This window comes from Pseudorca crassidens, chromosome X (assembly GCF_039906515.1).
Source record: "Pseudorca crassidens isolate mPseCra1 chromosome X, mPseCra1.hap1, whole genome shotgun sequence".
Classification (NCBI taxonomy): Eukaryota; Metazoa; Chordata; class Mammalia; order Artiodactyla; family Delphinidae; genus Pseudorca; species Pseudorca crassidens.
The window spans coordinates 80,062,422-80,084,918 of record NC_090317.1 but is presented as its reverse complement, the minus strand read 5'-3'; the positions used below and the strand labels follow the sequence as shown (position 1 = coordinate 80,084,918).

The window sequence follows — 22,497 nt, the reverse complement described above, 5'->3', positions numbered from 1 at the left end:
AATTTCATCTGTCACTTTCTGAATATGGTGTTCATAGGTGCTTTCCCCAAGAGGGTTAGCCACCACTCCATTTATCCAAGAGGCCTCAAAAATATGAGGTCTAGCAGCCAAGAAGTGAACAGAGAGACAAGACAAGGATCAAGGACCAACTATGAGACTTTGGGCAAGTCCTTGACTCTCCCCAGACAGCAGGTTCCCAAGCAGTACTGTAAGGGAGTGGGCTTATGGGTTCTTCCTCATTCTCATCCAGTGACTTTCTTAGTTTAAGCATCATGGACTAACATTGGTCCCTCCCACCACCACTACCACCACTACAAAAAGACAGTGCACAGATATGTGCATATGGATTAGCACCTACAGCTGTCTCGTTCTAGCTAGGTCCCCTCTAGCTCTGGACAAGCTACTGGTTGGCTCCCTACATTTGTCATTCCACACTCATTTTTCCAGTGTCCTGAGCCACCTGGAGTAAAAGGGATAAAGTCCTAAAGGCATACAATCTTCACTAAAGCTCAGGCAAAATGAGATGGGGTTTACCCAAAGCATTCCTTCCCCATCCTTTGGGATGACTGTGGGAACTACTGATGGTACTAAGCCAGCTTTTACGCTCAAGGCACGACCAGATAAATCTACAAAGAGAAAACCTCCAAACAGGGCACGAAGGGCCACAGGATCTAGGGCCACTCTTCTGCATTTGGCAAGGCCTTTCATGCATCCCTGGATGATATGTGGGTGGACTTATCATAGGTCAAATAGATGTACCTGAGCTGCCTATTAGTGGTTCAGTGCCAACCTAGCCAGAGCTATATAGTGACATCTGCCTAGTTTTCTCTGCTATCTTGATTAACTTTTATAATAAGACATAGATAGAAACAAAGTGCAGAAGGCATCTTTAGAATGAACTCCTTGCCCAAGGCCATTTGGTATGGGTGGGTTGATAACAGCTAACTATATATGCTATGCTCTTTCTAGTACACCACTGCTTTTAAGAGGAAACACTGATAGTTTCAATTTACTTAGCCATAAAATGGGAAGAATCCTGGCCTTGCTCACCTCATAGAATTGTGAGAAAAGACAAATGTGGCAGGAATAAAAAACTATACAGTAGTCTTTATCTTCTTGCCCTGTCCCTGGGGCAATGAGAATTTCCCAAACAAAATGATACAGATAAAGGTGAAAAGTGCAGATTTGTTCTAATTAGGTCATTTGTCCACAGCCTTCAATTTCTAACATAACTCTTAATCATATCATGAAATCCAGTAATGCTCATCACAAATTCTAGCTAAGGACCTGGGAGCAAAGAATTGTTTTTTAATTTCCAAGTGCCTAGGTGATTCTGGCTTGATGGACTTGAAAAGGCACTAAATAAAAACACAATTAACTTTGGCTTTCTTCCACATTCCTCTTTTATCTTTTCAGGAGATAGGGAGAGAGAAAGCTAGTCTGGTATTCATAGCGCCATGTGTGGCCAGGTTGCGAGGTGGGTGGAGCTGGGGGTAAATAAAAGAAAGCTTCTTATAAAGAAAAAAAATCCCAGCTTCCCACCAATGACCCACAACATGGGCTGGGACGTAGGGATTCTATCCTTCCAAGGGAGGAAAGTAAAAGAGGCCTCCAAGTTGTAACAGAGAGAAATGAGGCACAAAGACAATGGGATTTGTTCAAGGTCACCCAGCAACTAAGTTCATATTTGCGGTTCCTCTTTATTCATGTGTAAGCCTTTCACTAACAAATCCTTTCCAGAGAGCCTACCAAGTGTCAGGCCCCTCCACTACAGCAGTCACCCAGAGATTTCAGCCTCAGAAAGTTCTCAGGGATTATCAGCCTCAATTAACAGAAAAGAAAACCAACTCATAGAGGCTAAGTGACTTGCCCAAGGTCACAGAGCTAAACAACGACAGACAACTAGTTCAGTGATCCTTTGCTTTTTATCACACCATATAGATTTCCCTTACCATCCCTGAAAGACAAGAGCAGCTTGCAAGTCTCATGGGTCCAGGAACTCACATCCTTGCAAGGCAATGCTCTAGCTCCAGTACTGCTTCAAACATACTGTGTTTCCTTGGGTGAGCCCTTTCTCATTCTGAGCCTAGTTACCTAGCCTCCAAAATGAGGGAATTGGACTCAAGACAGCTGTAACACCCCTTTTCTAGAAGATACAGCTGTCTGGAATGATTTTAAATGGCACTGTAACTTCCAGAGCTTGAGCCCAGATCAGGCAATATATGACGATACATCCCTGAGCCTCATTTTTCTCATCTGTAAAATGCAGGTAATCCCAGTTTTACCTACTTCACAGGGCCACAGAGAAGATCAAGTGAGACAATGTGAAAAACCCACTGAAAAGTTTAAGTTTAAGACAATGTGAGAGAGAGAGAGAGAGAGAGAGAGAGAGAGAGAGAGAGAGAGAGAGAGAGTGTCAAGAATCAAGCGAACATCCACTAGCCCCAGTTGCTTTTCTCTAAATCCAAGTAGAGAAAGTGTCTATGCATGTTTTATCCAATAAATCTTCCTGAGCCCTCCTATGCAGTTCAATCTGGATTCTCAAGACAAGCACCTCAGGTGGTTGCAAGGTCCAAAGGAAATTAATAAATCCCTCCGCTCCCTTTAGTCCCTAAACACGAAGGAGTCTAATCATTTTGCCTGTTCTGAGACTTCCCACCATGCCAGCTCTATCAAAGCCTCTCCTAGGGATGCCTGGCTCCACCATGCCTCTTTCCCAGTGCCAAAGCACCCACTGCCCAGCCCTCCTGCCAACCAGCATGGTTCACAGAGGGAGGAGGAAGGAAGAGAGTGGGCAGAGGAGAGGCTGTGGGAGGTACAGCTAAAAGTAGATGCTGCCTTTAGGCACCACACTCTGAGGGGGTGGGGGTGGGCTCAGCACATCCTTCCTGCAGCCAGCTGGGCACGGAGGTGCATCCTTTCTCTCCTCTAATGAAGGCAGGCAGACAAAGAGATCAGAGCTGCCAGAACTATTCCCAGAGCTGACTATGGACGCACAGTGCTAGCCTCCTCTGGGCCCCGAGGGTGGATGGCTGAGCAACACTGTGCTGCTTCCAGGGCTCCCTGCCTCAGAAGAACTGATGTAGTCTGCAGGAGATTCGGTGCTCCCCCCACCCCATCTGACTGCCTGGCACCCTAAGGGCTCTGACAGGCCTGTTCCCCTTTAGGAGGTTACATAATACTCTTGTTCTCTCAGCCTCTCTGTCAGCTCTCTCTCTCCAACCGAACCTGAGAGAGCATTCAGGTCTCTGATACAGCCAAGAGAGCATAGAGCCAGAACACTATAGCAGAGGTAGCAGGTTATAGGGGGCAAGGGCCTGATTTGATGACTCAGGAACACAGACCCATCACTGCAACCTTGGATAAGTCCCTTTTCCCTTCAGTGCCTTAATTTTCTCACTTGTAAACAGGAAGGGGAAAAAAAAAACAGGAAGGGGAGAGGCATGCAGATCTCCAAGGTACTCTAATCTCTGCCCCATGTGATTCTCTATGTGAATCCTGGCCACATAAATGAAAGACAACACCCCAACCTGCCTCTTACATCCAAGGTTGTCCTATCTTGCAAGTAATCTGGCTGAGCTGGGCAGATCCTTCCCCACTCTTCTAATTCTAATTCCCCTAATGAATAAGGTCTGCACTTGCAAGTCTGGAACTCTAGACTCTGTCTGCCACTTCTGTCCCAGGCCCATTTCAACCAGACAAGTTCTGCTTTTTCAGGTTTTATAGAGAAGCTACTGGCTCCAATTTCATTTGAGAACATGATTCTTCTACTAAATCTACTCCTCATTTTAGTGACATGGAAACTGAGGCCTAGTGGAGAAGGGTTTTGATCAAGTTCTGGGAGCAAGGTAGGTACAGAGCCACAGCTTGCTCTTAGGGGGCCCAAGGCCATTTTTTTCTCCTACTGAAGAACTGCCTTCCATATGCTGTCTCTCTGTCATGCATGCATAATTTCCTCTCTTCACTACTACTAACTCTCAACCTTGATGCTCAAAGACCAAATGCCCAGTTCTTGTCAGGGGCCTGAAACTAGCACAGAAGACTGATAAGAACAAGAAAGAACTGGCCTCAGACAAATCCCTCCCTTAATATCTCCTTTTCCACCAGGTTGTCCCTTTGTTCCTTTCTTCAAAGTTTCCTCTTGAGTTCTGCTCTATGTCAGTGGTGGCTTTTCAATTCTCAGAGTCATGACCATATTCTGACCACAGAGTCCACTATGCAGCCTACACTGGAAGAACTGCAAAGATCTGCTGTCAAGAGGCCTGGGTTCTAGGCCAGAAATTACCACTTTCTGAATGTGTGACCTTGAGTAAGTCACTTAATCTTACTGTGAATCAGTTTCCTCAACTACTTCCAGATTTGAGGAAAAAGCCAATGAAATAACTAGGAAACTTTATTCATTTAAATTCTTATTAACAGTAGTAGTAGTATTAATTAAATGAATGGCTACTTAAAATTCTGCAGGAAGGGGTTCTGGGGTGTCAAAGCAGCCTGCCCCTTGCCTCCTAGGCTTTCCCAGAACTATGAGGCTGGTATTTTATCTATAAGAGGCAATTCTCAATTATCCATGCAACATGTATCTTTAACAACAAATACTAAATCCCATAGTAGCATCCCCCTGACACTCAGTTCACTGTAGGGCTCCCTTCCTTGTGGGCAATCAGTGTGTGCTCAATGAATACAACCTCCAGTTCAGTTGTCCTAGAAGAAACCTAAGCTAAATATAATTAGGAAGGCAAGTCTATTACCCCCTAAAATCACCCTGTGCACTCCAAACCTGCTATAAGAGATCTTTGGATTACCTACTGGTTTTGAATAATATGCTTAATCTTTTTTTTTTCGCTGTATGCAGGCCTCTCACTGTTGTGGCCTCTCCCGTTGCGGAGCACAGGCTCCAGACGCGCAGGCCCAGCGGCCATGGCTCACTGGCCCAGCCGCTCCGTGGCACGTGGGATCCTCCTGAACCGGGGCACGAACCTGTGTCCCCTGCATCGGCAGGCGGACTCTCAACCACTGCGCCACCAGGGAAACCCTGTTTAATCATTTTGATCATTAGTATTAATCACAAAGTAAGCACAGATCATTAAAGCTGGAAGAAATCTTTGAAGCTCTCTAATCCACCTGACTATTTTACAGATGAGGAAACCAAATTTCAGAGGGGAGAGGTAATTTGACCAAGGTCACCCAGAAAATGAACAGAATCTTCTGCACTACTATAGAAAATGCATAGGGACTATTTTCCTGAAAGGTTCAAACCATCTCACAGCTGATAATTTAAAATCCAAATAGGTCCTCAGACTACTCACTCTCTAGGGTTGAGTCCTCCTTTTTAAGGTGGACACAAGCCCCTAGAATTCATCAAGGCCCCCACAATCCTAGAATAAAATCTCACCATCTGTGAAGCCTGCCTATTCACGTGTGTGATAAGCCAGATTCAGGCTGAGCTGACATTTCCTTTGAACATAGCAGTCATTCTCATCCCTGGCTGAACATTCCTGTCACCTCAGGGAGCTTTTAAAAAAATATTGATGCCAGGGCCTCACCATGACCAACTCAATCAGATCTCCCCCAGAGATTTTAGGAATTGTTGTTAGTCTTGTTAACTCCCCAGGTGATTCCAATGTGCAACCAAGGCTGAGAACCACAGTGTAAATGGAAACAATTCAGCCAACCAAGAGAAACACACACAAAGAGTTTCCTAAACTGTTTGAAAACCAAATATATTCTTTTTTTTAAACATCTTTATTGGAGTATAATTGCTTTACAGTGATGTGTTAGTTTCTGCTTTATAAAAAAGTGAATCAGCTATACATATAACCAAATATTTTCTTTTAAAGCTAAATCTATGATGCCCCGCTTTTCCAAAGAGGGGAAAAGAAAGTGATACACAAAACCTACAGTTGTGGCACTGACCCTCAGGCAAATTCTGGACTCAATTAGGAAACATATGGTTTGGGGGTACTGAAAAACTTAGGGAACCCTGGAGCCTGCAACAGGATTTACCAGGGGTAAGATGCCAAGTGACTCATATTCCTTTTTTTGATAGGGTCATTGCCTTGGTAGATGATCGCTATGAAACTAGCATACATCCTGATGTCCACAAAACATACAACAAATCCATCATGCCGCATTATCCTCATGAACATGTTGACAGGATAGATGATGTTAGCACCCAGTGGATTCTGCACTGGCTGACCAGATATACACAAAACGTAACCAGCTCCAACTCCAAGAGGCAGCTCTGATGAGTTGCCAGAGGAGCTAGCATTAACCCTATTATATTAAACATTTCTTTGAATCAACAACTTGGATGATACTTATTCAGTTTTCAAATAATGCAATGCTAGAAGAGACTGCTAATCTGTTTCATGGCATTAAGGGGAAAGAAATTTAAAATGCCAAACGCTAGAATAGACCAACCAAAAAAATAAGCTTAACTGATGCAATGCTAGAAGGAACTGCTAAGTTTTGGCACAATGAAGCAAAATTTTAAAAAAACCATAAAAGGCTAGGGTAATGGATCAACCAAACAAAATTCAATGAGTTTGGTTCAAAAAAGCCTGAAGTTTGGTTCAAAAGGCCAACTTCACAACAGCACAGAGGACTGGACTAGACAGCAAAGGCTTTGTGCCTACAGCCCAAAAGGCTCTTAACCCTGGCTGTATGTTTGAATCATCTTGGGAGCCTTAAATATAATTTTTAAAAAAAAGCTGCCTGGGACCAATCCCGTGATAATTAAATCAGAATCTCCCAGAGTGGAGACTTGGCATGGGTACTTAAAAACTCTCCAGCTGATCTGTATGTTCACTGAGGATTGAGAACCAGTAGAAGACTGCAATATTAAATATTTCACAGACAGATCAAAGTCCTTTTGTACTTGATCCTGATCAGGTGGCACCTGGAATAGCATGATCAGTTCTGGGCAGCACATTTAAAATATATATAGAGAAAAATTAGAGTTCTTTAAAAGGAAGGACAATTGTATGAAAACTGTAGTTCCTTCAAAACATTCTGTATTTTAGACTTCACCAATTCACACTGCCTTTCTCCTTGAAGATCCCAAATAGTGAGTTTTCATAAGACTAAAGGGAACTATTTGATGTATATTCAAGATTAAAAGGCAACATTTTATTGAATAAAGAATTCTGTGCAAAATTGCTATATAAATGAAAGGTATGAAAGAGCACTAAAAATGAAAGCAAGTAGCTGAGGAAGCTAGTATGACTTCAGGGGTGACTCACACTCTTCCCCTTCCACCTGACTCCATTCAGCTTCACACTAGCTGGGAACGATCAACTCTGACTCTCTCCCACTCTCCATTTGAAAGGCAGACCCACTGTCCCATCCCACCAATCTCTCTTTTACTTCTCTCATCTGTAAAACCAGGAATAACAAGTATCCCTATCCACTTCACAAGGCTGATGTGATGCTCAAAATTAGAAAAGATATGGAATTTCTCTGTAAACCCTATAGGCCCATGCACTGACAAGGGATTATTAGTATTGTCATTACTGGACTGTTTCCTGAGTCTTCTCTCTCCACTAGACCCTTCCCCCTTCTAGTTTTTCCATTCAGTACTTTGGTGCCAGGGCAAAGCACCATACCAAATACTCTTGAGTATCTATACCCACCTAATGACAGGAAATACTCTGGGTAGACATGAGAAGAGCTAAGCTTTGATCAAGGATTCCAGGAAAGCCAGAGACTCAGTTGGCCTAAACAAGTTGCAGAGCTAGAAATAAGAGCTCAAGAGTCTAAGATTCCCCACCTCCATCCCACTTCTTGGGGCAAAGCCACTGGGACTGAAGCCAGATGGTCTGTGGGAGGTCTTCTGAGGAGGCAGTTATTTTTGGAGAACAGGCTCAATTCCCAATCATGTCTCTGTCCAGAGCAAGTACTCCACAGGCCAAGGAGAGCAGAGGCCAAGATGGCAAACAGAGGCAAAAAGAAGGACATGCTTTAGCAGCATCCCTGCAACTGCCAGAGTGTTTCCTCTGATCACAGCCAAGCACTCTCAGTCTGGGCCTCACCATAGGGCAGAAGAGCACCTCACCCAAAGGCTCACTGGGATCCCTCAGGTCCCTAGCAACTTAATCACACACTCACATACACACACACACACACACACACACACACACACACACACACACACACACACACACACACACACACACAAACATACAAGTGGATGAGAAAATCTGAGTCAGGGCCCAAGCCCTGTTCACCAAACCAGTAATCAAACTGGCCTCTCCAATTTGCCCAGCCATCTTAGCTGGAAACTATTCAGAGACCAGCAACATAGAAACAACAACAACAAAAATAAAACAACAAAAAAAAGCAAATTCCACACTGCAGCTGGGCTGGGCAGGGTTCTCTAGCCACAAACAAAACTGGGGCACAGTGCAGAGGCAGATGTTACAGGTTCTGACAGATAGAGCCTGTCTCAGTGGGGGGTAAAGCACTGCTCAGTTTGTTCCCACCACGCTATCCCTTCACCGCCTCCCTGTGTCAGCCAAAAGGCATGGTTAGACAAAAATATTTTTCAGGGCCTGCAGACCTCCTTGCACTAAAGCTAGGCTGTGAAATGGCTCATTTAATCTTAAGGAGAAGGCGGTGACTACAGAGGGATTTGAACCCAGGAGCCTTCCAATAAACAGTCCCATGGCTGGGATGCAGCTAAGCTCTGTAGGCCTTCTGTGGATATGTTTTCTAGGTCTTTGCAGGCAATGAGGATCTTGCTCTCTATTTGTCCCCTCCCCAAAAGCACCTCTTCAAGTCCTGCTTGCCAGCTTCCCCCTTGCTCCAGAGGCGTTGGTGCCTGGACATTTAAAGTGTGGGCTCTGGAGCTCAGCAGGAGCTGAGTGATGCAGGAGTTGCTAGGATACTGGTTGAGGACATTTTCTTGAATCCCCTAGTGGGGAGCTGGGAGCCAAAATTCTTGAGCTGGTAGCAAAAAGTTATCCTCTACAAAGGAGTCAGAGAGGAGGAAAGGGAACAAGGAACTTTGTCAGGAATAGTTGGGTCACATCAGAGAGGAAAAGCCCTCTTCCTTCTAACCCACTTACAGTAGGGATGGTCGGGGAGAGAGAGGAGGCTATATCAAGGGAGGTAGGAATGTCTTAGAAGGGGGAAGATGAAGAGGCAGGAAAGGAAAAAAAAAGTCAAAATGCAGAGTGTTCCACTCCTCTCAGCTGCATTTTTCATTTTCTCCCACTCTTTTCTCTTTTTGCATACCCTCAGAAGTCTGAAGTAGAAATGCCAAACCTTTAGGATTCACACAAGTAAAACGTCACCCTGCTCTCTACTCCCTAAACTCCCTTTTAGCTGCTCTAGGGTGGCCTGCCATCTGGCTAGCAGCATCCCCTTATTTGCCTAGAAATAAGTTAATTTGAAAAATATTTACCCATTTCACAAACTAAATTACTGATGAAAGGGCTCTTTCAAGCCACCCCTTTACTCTGAAGCTGTGTGTGGTAGGGGGAAAGCTGGTATGGGGGACACTCATCCATCCTGGCACCAGTCAAATCCTTATAGGCCATAGCACAAGGAGGCCTTTCAGAACTGTGAAACTGCTGTTTTTCCTCATTCCTAGCACAACCAACCCCCATCCACATTCAGGAGTGTGCACCCCTCCCCCCCACATACACACACAGAGTAGGGTGTGCACACACACCCACCACGTACATACTGTCACACAACCTACACACATACCTTCCCAAAGGCTTTCTGCCAAGGGTCTGTCAGGCACCCAGAGGTGAAGGCTGTGGCATTTCATGACACATAATTTGTCATAAACCTGGCTCAAAGACCAGCCTTGGAGAACCCTTTCCCCCTTGGGGGAAAAAATCAAAAAGCATTCTATTGTTGTAGTCCAGTTTTCTTCCCACGTAACTAGGTAAAAAATCTCTTAGATAAAACTTAAGTTTCTCCAGATACCAGCAAACAGATATTTCCTCCCTCCCCACTCCCATCACCCCTTAATTAACATTTTATTTGCCTTTCACTTGTCTTTCCAGTTCACCAGCCTCTGATTTCAACTGCCTATGGACACCCAAAATCACAGAAGGCAAGAACATAGTCCAACCATCCCCAAATGCCAGTGTTATAGGGAATCCCAAACTTACTGAGGAGGAAAAAATTGCTCAATGTCAAACAGTCACTGAACAGAGAGGACCAAGGTCTGCAGCTGCCCATCCTAGAGCCTTTCCTCACTCTCCAACACTGTCTCAGAACAAAGTGCCCAGCTAAAATATCAGTTTACTTTAGACAATACTGTTAGAGCAAATGCAGGGAGGGATGGGGAAAGGGACTCACTAGATTCTCTTTGCAAAAAACAAGTTCTTAGTTCAACCCAGGGGCTCCCACAAAGGGACTAAAGAGTAAATAATAAGAGTGAATGCCAGCAGACTTCCCAGATCATGCTTACACCATGGTACCAACTGAATTAAAAAATCAGTTGCTCACCCACACAGAACCATTGAGAGCACACCCTGAGGCTCAAAACCTCTTCTAAAGCCATAAAACAATACTCTTTGGGTCCTGAGGTCAGGACAATTTCAAGAGCCCCCTTCACAGCCTTCAAAGTCATTTCCAAAGAGTCTGAACAACAGTACATGGAACTTGAGAGCACAATGCCAGCAGATTTGCACATCACTCATGAACAGCCGCCCACATGGGTATAGAGGGAACATGTGTGTGGATGTGTATGTGCCCTGATTCATTGCTACATGAGACATAATTGGCACTCTTTCAAGTCAGGTAAGAAACAGAATGAAGAAGACCTGCCTACATCAGTGGGTGGGGGGTGAGGGGTATTATGCACGCTGTCATCAGAGACAGTTTTTTTCCTGGCTTTGCCAAGAGCTTTCTTAGGGGAAACAGAAATATACAAATAATAACAGTAGCAATATTAACAGCAACCACCACCACTACCACCAGATACAGACATGCAAATAAGTGTCAAATTGGAATGCTGCTTTTAGCTCATGTTTTCCAGAGCTTTCATCCCATTCCATCCAGACTTTTTTTGGGGGGGGTGCTCAAAACTCTCAATTTAGCATGATACATACTTTCATTTTGTCATGGAAACCTTCTAATTAGAAAGACTTCTGATTTTAAAGAACAAACAAGGAAGCAAACAAAACCACTTTCTCATTAGCACTAGCAAGTTCTATTTAAAATGTAGTTCAAGAACATCTTTGCAAATGAGATTACCCCAAAGAGGCATATCTAAATACATTATTCCCAAGGTAGGTAGAGAGCTGGCTTTTGTTGTTTTTTGGAGGACATACAGAGAAAATCCCCAAACTCAAATTCACAGGTACAATCTTTGGGAAAAAGAACCAAACAGTTACTGTCAATGTCTTCTCTTGCTAATTCATAAAGATCAGAGAACGTTTTTATACCCCATTCCATGATTCCAAAGAAATTAACATTTAATGATTTAAAAAATGTTTTAAAGGTGGCTTCTTTCCAAATTGGAAATTGTAAACCCTGTACAGCAAATTAAGATTCAGAGAACACAGTCACCAACTGCCAGCACAACACACCCCACCACATCACTTCCCAAATTCTCGCTTCTCATTAGAGACTGAAGAATCATTCTCCCTAAATTCATTCTTTGCATCAATTTTTCCCTCTAAACATCTAGTGCAATACTGTTTTCCCTAAGATGCCAGAAATTCATCATACTCTTCCCACAACCCCCCTTGCCCCAAACAAACCCAAATGCGCTTCTGATGGCAAGAGAGAAATTTTGACTGAAATTCTGTGATGGAATTTAAAGGTAGTTTTAAAGAAAACGAATTGACAAGACACCACAATCAGCAAAGCCATTGTGTAAGGACACAGAGCTTGCTTCATGAACGTCACATAGGTGGAGAATGCACACACACACATGCACACATAAATAGAAAGCATTTCTTTATCAACAGTTTTACTCAAGCAATAAGCAACTACACTCACAGGCATACTTAAAAGACAAGACATAACAAAAGATTTAGGGAGAGATAATATACCAACGTCATACATATCACAGCGAGGCCATGTTGAAGCTCAAAACGCTTTCCCCCCTGAGTAAGAAAGCTTGCTCTTTCTCTCCCTCTCTTTCCCTGTCTCTGTCTCTGTCTCTGTCTCTCTCTTTTTTTTTTTTTTTTTTTTTTTTTTTTTTTTTTTTTTTTCCTTGGAGGTTCTCGGGATGAAATCAAAACGAGAGTTCGAAACAGCTCAGGTGGCTGGACTCCATTCAGCGCGTTCCCAGGAAAAACATGAGTATGACATTTACAAGCAGGAGGACTACAATCACGGCAAAAACGACTACAGTTTGCACATCCAGGGTCATGGTGCAATGCAGAACACTGTAGTGTTCCAGATGGGGGGCCGGCAGATTGGGAGATGTCAGTCTCTGTTCTGTCAGACTGTCCATACAGCCACCATGCTAGAAAGGAGAGGAGGAAGTCGGGTGGTTGGGGAAGGGCTGGGTTTGGCGCCCGAGTTTGATATGGGAGGGGGGGAAGGGGGAATGGGGACAGGGGTGCTTGCTTCCCCCCTTCTCAGAACTGAGCTGATCCTTCTTCCCTAGCTGAGAAATCTTAGCTTGCGCTGAAGTCGGCAGAGTCCAGCATTCTCTCTCGGGCGCCACGGAAAAGGCAAAATCCTGGCTTTCAAAGGGAAAGGCGGGGGGAACCAGAGCGAGGTTCTCCGGCGCCTGCTCAGTCTGTCTGTCCGGGGGTGCGTCCGTCCACCTGCCTGGCTGGCTACCGGTCAGTCTCGGTCTCCCCTACTCCTAATTCGCTCGCTTTCCTACGCTCTCTCTGCTCGCGGAGCTCCCGGCTGCCAGCCACTCTTTCGATCCCTGCCTCGCTGGCTCTCTTCCTCTCCTCTCCCCACCCCCCAATGCGAAGACTACGTTTTTATTCTCCGAGCGACTGCCGGCGCCTGCGTGAGGCACAACCCAGGCTGCTGACAGGCCCGCCGGCCAATAGCAGGTGCCGCAGAGGCGCGTTTACTCGCCGGGGGGCGGTACTTGAGCTGGCGTGCTACCCGCGGCAGCCAATCGGAGAACCCACGGTTCCCCCAGCAGGCCCGCTTCATCCAGCCCAGCTGGAGGCCCTGGCTGCCAGTTCTAGCGTGGGGGTGGGGAGCATGTTGTGGATGGGTTGATGCAGATGAGGGGAGAGAGGAGGGAAAGGATTGGGAAAGAGGGAGGGATCGGACGTAAGGGGCCAAAGGGGAGAGGGCATGGCAGGGAGGGAGGAGGGAATGAGGAGAAGACCATGAGAAGCAGGAGGAAGAGAAAAGGAAAGATGGGAAGGAGAAAGAAGAAATAGGGGGATACGACGATGAAGAAAGAGAACGGTGGAGGAAAGGAAGGAAAAAGGGTGGGGAGGAGGGAAAAGGAACGGGGGAAAAAGGAATCCTTTGCAGCCACTTTGGAGCCTGGGCCAAGGAGGAAGCAACGATGCCTTTAGGCCACTGTCTAAGTATTTATAGGCTACTCACAATTAGCTATATAAGTTCAGCAAATCAGTGCTGTGTACAGAACCACAAGGACACTCAACAAATTATCCAAAATCCAATTATGTTTGTCTTTCTCTGATATCTCTGCACTTGCAGGTCAGATTTCCTTTCCTACTTATGGTTTCTTTACACTATTACAGCTTGCACTCTTCCAGCATACTGGGTACTAGGAAGAGAAGACAGCTTTGCAGTGGAAAACCCTCTACAAAACTTGCAGTCTGCTTGAAATCACTTCCCTGTTCTGTGTTGGTGACCTGGTGTCCGAAACTTGGGGAAAAGCCCTGGACTAGAGAAAGGAAGTTTTCAGATTTACTCCTAGCCCTACCTCAAGCTTGCTGTATGACTTTTGGGCAACTCCATTCCCCTCTATGGGCCTCCATCTCCCTTCTGCCACATGAGGACTTAGACCTATCTGAGAATTCAGTGAAACCTCTGAACCCTCACCTCAGAAAAAGAAAGAAAATACAGCAGGCTCCTTGGCCCTGAAAAATCCAGGACTAACTTATACAGAAGATCTCTAAGGGCCCTTCTTACTCTTACATTCTAGGACTGTAAACATGAACACATAGATATTGGTGGAGAGGGGCAAGAAACTAGATTATCCAGGAATAGAACAAATTAATTTCTGGAATTTCTAGCATACTATAGACTCGAAGAGGAATGAGAATTGCTCTCTATTCTCTAGAAATCTTTGAGTCTAGGACAGTCACCCATTTTAACTACGTGACTGGAAATTCTGAGTGAATGCAGGTCATAAGCAAAATGGCCCCTAGCCTTACAAGATAGAATAAAACCTAAAGAAACGTTCACTTTAAAATTTTGACTCATCACATCACCTACGAATGATTTGTGCCAAAACAACAAAAAATCCTGAATCAGATCAAGCTTCTAGATCCAGCTATCAATTTATAGGCCACACAGGAGACAGAAAAACATGTTAAATTGGAATACGGGGATACAGACTGTAAAAAACTACAGGAGGTTTTTTAGCAAGTAAATAGGGAGAAAAAAGTGTGATTGATTCAGGTGAAACTTGTGTATGCGTGCATACACACACATATTTGTGACATTTATGAGATAAATGGGAATTTGAACCACCTGATAATATTAAGGAATCACTATTAATTGTAAATGATATTGTGGCTAAGTTTAACAAAAGGGGGAGAATGGGGTATATCTTTGTGACCTTGGATTTGGTAATGGTTTCTTAGATATGACATGAAAAGCACAAGCAACAAAAGAAAAAAAATAGATAAATTGGACTTGATCAACATTAAAAAACTTCTGTGCTTTGAAGGACAATATCAAGAGTATGAAAAGAGAATCCACAGAATGGAAGAAAATACTTGCAAATTATATATCTGATAAGGGGGCTTGTATCTAGAATACATAAAGAGCTCTTACAACTCAATTATATAAAGAAAAATAACTCAATTTAAAAATTGACAAAGGATCTGAATAGCATTTCTCCAGAGAAATAGTCAATAAGCACATGGAAAGATGCTCAATATATTAGTCATCAGGAAAATGCAAATCAAATGCAAGAAATGCAAATGAAGGATATTTACTATAGCGTATTTGTAATGGGACACCACTTTACACATGCTAGGATGGCTATAATCAAAAAGCTAGATAATAAGTGTTGGGAAGGATGTGGAAAAATTGGAACCTTCATAACACTGCTGTGGGAATGTAAAATGATGAAGCCACTTTGGCTAGCAGTTCCTCAAAAACTTAAACATGGAGTTACCATTTGACCCAACAATTCCACCCTTAGGTATATACCTAAGGGAAATGAAAACATGCCCACACAAAAACTTGTACATGAACATGAATAACAGCATTGTTCACAATAGCCAAAAGATAGAAAGAACTCAAATGTCCATCACCTGGTGAATGGATAAACAAAATATGGTATATGCACACAATGGAATATTATTCAGCCATAAAAAACCCGAAGTACTGTTATATGCTAAAACATAGGTGAACTTTAAAAATATGCTAAGTGAAAGAAGCTAGACACAAAAGGCTTTTATATGATTTCATTTATATGAAATACCCATATAGTTAGGATAAATACTGTTTATTGAAGCTTTTGTTTTATTTACATATAAATATAAATGTTCTAGGTTGTGATGTAAAATATATTTCTTACAGCAGGCAATGGTCAACATAGTTTGAAAGCCACTCTTCTAGATTATGTTGAGACAGATACTGGTAATCAGGACAGTACCATAATGTAAACAATTAGAATCTTTCTCCTTGCCTTTGAAAGTGCAATCTTAGCCTTTCTCCACATCACCATCTATTGACCCTTCAACCCACTGCAGCCTGACTTTCACTCCCATCATCCCATAAGAAACTGCAACTTCTTGTGAATATAAACAAATGACCAACTTGTTGCTATATCTCATGGCCAATTTTCCATCTTTATCTTCCCTGAATTTTCTCCCTCTTGACTCCATTGATGCCTTCCTCCTTCCTGAAATGCTTCATTTGCCTTGGGGACACCATCCACATGACCTGTCTGGTTATATTGTCTTTACTTCCTGCTTGGGTTCTTCATTTAGTCATTAAGGGCATGATTTCTCAAGGTTCTTCTAATCTCAGCCCCCTTTTTTTCTCATTCCATACTTGCACTGAATGATGGACCTATCCATTCCCAAGGCTTTAACTACCTACCACCTACATTACACACTGATATACCTCCTTTCAACAAAGTTACAGGACACCAGTGGGGGAATAAAACAGATATAAGTCCTTGCCTGCAGGGAGCTTACAACTCTCTGCTGATAACTCCTAGGTAGCTCTCTTGAACTCCAGAGATGAATCTCCAGCTGCCTTCTGGACATCTCCTCCTGAATATCTCACAAGAATCTCAGACTTGATAAGTCCAAAAGTGAAGTCATCTTCTCCCACCCCTGCCAGCTTCCTCCTTCCCCTGAGATCCCTGTCCCTTAGGAATGTCACACACAGAACTAACCTAAAACCAAGGAGATATTCATAGGTCTTGCTTCTCCCTCACCTTGCTACTAGCCAACCAGTCTCTAAGTCTTGATGATTCTCTTTCTCCTTAAGGAATGTATCCTCGCTCTCTCTCCCTGCTGCCAGCACTGTGGTCTCTTGCGCAGCTCTCTCTCCCCAATTCAGCTTCTACTCTCCTGAACAAATTATCTATTTCAAAAGCAGTTCTGCTCTTATCAATTCTATGGTGGATACTATATATTGGTTGCTGTGGATCCATGCACCCCCCTTCTAGCCTGCCTCCCTATATTGCTGAAAAGCTAAAAACCAAAAACTACAACAACAACAACAACCTGTCATTTCTCAGACTCCTTTGCATCCAGTGCTCTGGATGTTATTTATTTCTGCCAATCATATGCATATGCACAATATTTGGAAGAAAAGTGATGATGCAGAAACCATACTTCTGCTGTTTCTGATGGCAGGTAGAGTGGTGGGGGTTTAGGGTTTTCTGCAGCCGTGCTACATTTCCATAGGTCCCAGTATCTGGACACTGGCTTTGTGTCTTTGTACAAGCAGGGAATGAGACTTTTAAAATTATTTATTTATTTACTTATTTTGCCACTGAGGATTTGGAAGGCATAATGTTACTCTAGTCAATAGTTAAGGCAGCACAGCAAAGGAAACCATAAACAAGACCAAAAGACAATCCTCAGAATGGGAGAAAATATTTGCAAACGAAGCAACTGACAAAGGATTAATTTCCAAAATTTACAAGCAGCTCATGCAGCTCAATAACAAAAAAACAAACAAACCAACCCAAAAAATGGGCAGAAGACCTAAATAGACATTTCTCCAAAGAAGATATACAGACTGCCAACAAACACATGAAAGAATGCTCAACATCATTAAGCATTAGAGAAATGCAAATCAAAACTACAATGAGATATCATCTCACACCAGTCAGAATGGCCATCATCAAAAAATCTACAAACAATAAATGCTGGAGAGGGTGTGGACAAAAGGGAACACTCTTGCACTGCTGGTGGGAATGTGAATTGGTACAGCCACTATGGAGAACAGTATGGAGGTTCCTTAAAAAACTACAAATAGAACTACCATATGACCCAGCAATCCCACTACTGGGCATATACCCTGAGAAAACCATAATTCAAAAAGAGTCATGTACAAAAATGTTCATTGCAGCTCTATTTACAATAGCCCAGAGATGGAAACAACCTAACTGCCCATCTTCAGATGAATGCATAAAGAAGATGTGGCACATATATATGATGGAATATTACTCAGCCATAAAAAGAAATGAAATCGAGGTATTTGTAATGAGGTGGATAGACCTAGAGTCTGTCATACAGAGTGAAGTAAGTCAGAAAGAGAAAGACAAATACCGTATGCTAACACATATATATGGAATTTAAGGGAAAAAATGTCATGAAGAACCTAGGGGTAAGACAGGAATAAAGCCACAGACCTACTAGAGAACAGACTTGAGGATATGGGGAGGGGGAAGGGTGAGCTGTGACAAAGTGAGAGAGAGGCATGGACATATATACACTACCAAACGTAAGGTAGATAGCTAGTGGGAAGCAGCCACATAGCACAGGGAGATCAGCTCAGTGCTTTGTGACAGCCTGGAGGGGTGGGATAGGGAGGGGGGAGGGAGGGAGACGCAAGAGGAAAGAGATATGGGAACATATGTATATGTATAACTGATTCACTTTGTTATAAAGCAGAAACTAACACACCATTGTAAAGCAATTATACCCCAATAAAGATGTTAAAAAAAAATAGTTAAGGCAGTGGCAGATTCCTAATTCCTAGATTTCAAATCAGGTGGAGTGTTCCCAAAACTCCTGATGCCTCACCTTCCTGCTCGTGGCAGAAAAAACAGCTCCTGTGGTGTTGTTCTGGGAGTCATTCCTGGAGGCCCAGTCTAAACCTTGCCCCTTCAGCCCTTCAACAAATTTTGTAAGCACCCAACTTTCTATATTAAAACTCTGCTGAAAAAACTAGACCAATTTAATTTCTGCAGCTGAACCCTGGGTTATACAGCTCCTCTGCTCAAAGGCCTTCCATGGCTCCCCACTGCCTTTAAGGGAAATTCTGCAGCATGGTATACAATGCTTTGTCAATCTGGTGTCCTTTGCCTGACACTTAGCAGGTGCTTCATAAACATCTGTGAATGCACGAACGTCTCCTTCATCCACTTGTTTCTTCTCAGAGAAGAAACATCTTCCAACCACAGAAGGCAAGACATGATGAGACCTCAGAGAAAATGTACTCTAAACCCTCATGTTCTAGGTTAGGAAACTGAAGCCCAGAGAATGAAAGTAAGCTACACAAGATTACACAACTAATTGCTGGCAGAGCAGAAACCAAAACTCTTATTTCTTGAATCTCAAAAGTACTTCTGAGAGATTTTAGACTTTGGAACATGACATTTGATCCCAGCCTATTTGCAGTTAGCTTTCTGCATAAGGTGACCATTCAACTCTGTTCACAATTTCAAAAAATTAGATGAGGCTCCCACATTTCAAGAAGCACTGCCCCACCAACAGGTGTATCCACAGAGAGCTGACCATATGAACACAAAGCAAGAAGGCGGCCATCTGCAAGCCATGGAGAGAGGCCTCAAAAGAAACCAACCCTGCCAACACCTTGAACTCAGGCTCAGAACTGTGAGAATATACATTTCTGTTGTTTAATCACCCAGTCTGCAGTACTTTGTTGTGGCTGCCTTAGCAAACTAATGTAGAAAAGCTACCAACATCTTAGTGATCAGTTTGGCATATACTGGAATAACATTAATAGTCACTTTAATAGTTTTATTAAAATTTATTCTGGATGTCTAAAAAAAAAGGATAACCAACAAGGATCTACCGTATAGCACAGGGAACTCTGCTCAATATTCTGTAATAACCTAATTGGGAAAATAATTCGAAAAAGAATAGATACACGTATATGTATGACTGGATCACTTTGCTGTACGCGTGAAACTAACACAACATTGTTAATCAACTATACTTCAATATAAAATAAAAAGTTAAAAAATAAAAAAGCACTGCCCCAACCTCAAAGGCAGCCCTTCTGCTTGCTAAGTATCAAGGAATCACAGAATCTCTTGGTATAGCAAAACCCCAATTCCATCCTTCAATCTTTTCTGCAACATCCTCATCCAGTTTTAGGTCCAACACACACAACAATGGTGAGGTTCCTCTCTCCTAAGACAACCTGTTAGTCTTTGGGACAATCTCAGTTGGTGGAAAGTTCTTTCATCTCTTTGAGCCAGATGCTATCACTATTTCTATCACAGCCACTGCTGAGGAGCTAATCACTCCATGAGATAGTCTGGAATATAAATGTTCCCAAATTCACATTGAAATTACTATAAGCATCCAGTATATTTCTCAGGATCCAAAGGGCCCTCATTAGATAATAATAATAATAGTTAACACTTACAGAGTGCTTACTCTGAGCACTGTTCTAAGCCCTTTACATATATTAATTATTTTAATTCTCACAACAACCCTATGAGGAAGATACTATTATCTTCCTTATTTTACAGGTGAGGGGACTGAGGCATAGTATTTAAATAACTTGCCCAAGGTCACATGGCTAGTCAGTGGTAGCGCCCAGATGCAAACCCAACCGTCTGGCTCTAGAGCCTATGTTTTTCAACACTATGCTGTATAAATGCCACTAGGTGACACATGTTCCACCTTCCAATAGCATCTGACATGATGTCTCCTGGGTCACAGGAATAAACTGTTTCAATGTCCTGACTGGAGTCCCAGTGGCCTGCCACCCAGGTATAAGATATCTAGGTCTTAAATATTTGCCTTCTCTCAGGGAAAAGCCAATACCTGGTTGTTCTTTGCCCCTCATGGTTCAAACAGCTCCCAAAGCCCCACTTCTATCAGGAAGCACATCCAAGGAATGCTCCACATTTTGTCCTGACCCCTACTGCTACTCGCTTATTTGCCATCCAACTCCCACCTCAGCCACCTGATAATCCCTGATATTTGCCACAGGCAGCCTGAAGATATTGAATCCTGTCTGTTCATGTTCTTGGTTACCTATATGACTAGATGCTCTTGCACATTCATGAATGTCAGCTCTGTTTAGGAGAATCAGTTCCTTGAGGACAGGAACTCTTGGATAGTTCAGTTATTCAGCACAGAGATCACCACACCCCCCAAATCAGTTAAATTCAATAAGCAGTTATTTTGACAGCTAAGGGGTACAGAGAGCCTCTCGGGAAACTTACAGTCTAGTAGGGAAAAGAGTCACAAACACACAATTTCAATGTCATACAGTAAAATATCCTAAGCACAATCAGATGATGAATAAAGTTGTTGCTGATGATTATAGAACAAATCATAGAATTTCATACTTGAAATGGGGAAAAAAAGGTTATTTCCTTCCAACCTCCCTTTGTAGGAATTCTCTCTACAGTATATGTGATGGGGTAGGGGGAGTGGAGGGGGAGGAGGAACCATCTACTTTGGGCAAGCATGGTGCTAGGTTTTTCAACATGTCATTTTATTTAATTCTTCCCAGAAGCCCGAAAAGAAGTAATTGTTATTGTTATTTTAAAGAGTAGAAAACTAAGGTTAAGAATGTTTACATCATTTGCTCATAGACATACAAGTAGGATGTAGCAATTGCAAGGTTTAAACTGAGATCTATTTCCAAAGCCCACCTTTTTTTCTCCACTCTCTCTGATGAGTTTTGTTCAGCAGCCACTGGAATATTTTCAGTAACAAAAAAGAACTCACCCTGAAACTTCCAAAGCCATTATTCATTTTGAGCTAAAATTCACTATACTATGGTTTCTGTCCATTTGTTAGAGTGCTATCCTCTGGGCAATGCAAAAAAGGTCTATCCTTCTAAGCAATAGTCTTCTTAAGTGTTTGAAGACATCTATCATGGGTTCAAACTCTTATTCCTCCTGAACGCCCACCTTACACACACACACACACACACACACACACACACACACACATTTGTTTTCCAAGATAAACATGACCATTTCTTTAAGCTCTTCCACTTATGGCATGGTTTACAGTCCCCTCCCCAGGCTGGTTGCTTGTCAGTTTGTCCACACATCCCTAAGAACACATATCCAGGTGGGAGTGACAATGGGGAGTATGGTGAAACTGTCACCTCCCTTATTCTAAACACTGGACCTTAGGAAGAGCTACCTGTGAACTCATGTTCACCTAAAATGGCTGATACTTGCATGTGCTGCTGTGCCCCCACAATGCCTTGAGAAGCTCATGGCAAAGTGAAATAAGCAGTGGAAGAAAAGCTAAAACTTTTGGATGTAAATCCAGCCTCTGCTTCTTGGTAATTGTATGACCTCAAACAAGTCCTTAAACTTCCTTAAAACTCAAAAGTCTATGACTTGTTTTCAGTTGTAACTTAAAATAAAGCATTGGTTGTTTTAAAATTTCAACAGCCTTGCCCAAGTTGTGGCAGGCCTGGAGTTGGTCCCAAGTGGGGTACTCTGAGGAAAGGGTGATGAATGATTAGCTTAAGTTAAAGAATAAAGTTGCATATAACTGTGTGGTTGTGGGGGTGGCATTTTATGGGGAAAATAAGACATAGGACTAAGAATTTGACTCTGCCTGAGGACTTTTCTCCTAGCTATCTAGAAGTTTAGCTCTAATTACATCTCTTCAAAAGGAGTCCATCCCTGACCACCCTCTCTAAAACTGAACCACACCATCACTCTCTATTCCATTATCCTGCTTTTCTTTCTAGCCCTGAAATTTTATATAATTATTGGTTTATTTGTTTATTTTCTCCCTTTATAAAGTGTAAGCTCCATGACGGTAGAGACTGTTTTGTTCATTGCTGTATCTCTAGCACCTAGAACAGTGCTTGGAATTCAATAAATATTTTTTAAATGATTAAATAACTAAATGCTAAATGAATGAATGAAGACCAAAGCACAGTCCTGCTGATTCACAATGTAGGACATAGAGGAAATGT

At 42.8% G+C, this 22,497-nt stretch overlaps 2 protein-coding genes across 9 annotated transcripts in view; both read right to left on the bottom strand.

Annotated features, from left to right (window-relative positions):
- The window catches only part of ARHGEF9 (Cdc42 guanine nucleotide exchange factor 9), a 231,362-nt gene that overhangs the window by 193,734 nt on the left and 15,131 nt on the right, over nt 1–22,497 (bottom strand). The window contains exon 1 of one of the 8 annotated variants that reach the window (XM_067724472.1): nt 12,029–12,168. The exons of 3 other annotated variants lie outside the window; for them this stretch is intronic. Coding sequence is in view for 3 of the 5 variants with exons in the window: in XM_067724471.1 (XP_067580572.1) it covers nt 12,022–12,030 (9 nt within the window). In the remaining 2 variants the exon portion in view is untranslated. Of the gene's footprint in view, nt 1–12,017; nt 12,169–22,497 lie in introns of those variants that run through there. 4 more of the 8 variants (XM_067724471.1, XM_067724470.1, XM_067724475.1 and 1 more) reach the window with 4 other exon arrangements.
- LOC137217523 (uncharacterized) lies at nt 12,245–12,895 on the bottom strand. Its single transcript, XM_067724477.1, has one exon. It carries the CDS (start codon nt 12,422–12,424, stop codon nt 12,245–12,247), a length of 180 nt encoding a protein of 59 aa, XP_067580578.1. The 5' UTR covers nt 12,425–12,895.

What these genes read in the sequence shown, in the direction of transcription:
- LOC137217523 (XM_067724477.1), bottom strand. Translation starts at nt 12,424, where the DNA reads ATGGACAGTCTGACAGAACAGAGACTGACATCTCCCAATCTGCCGGCC.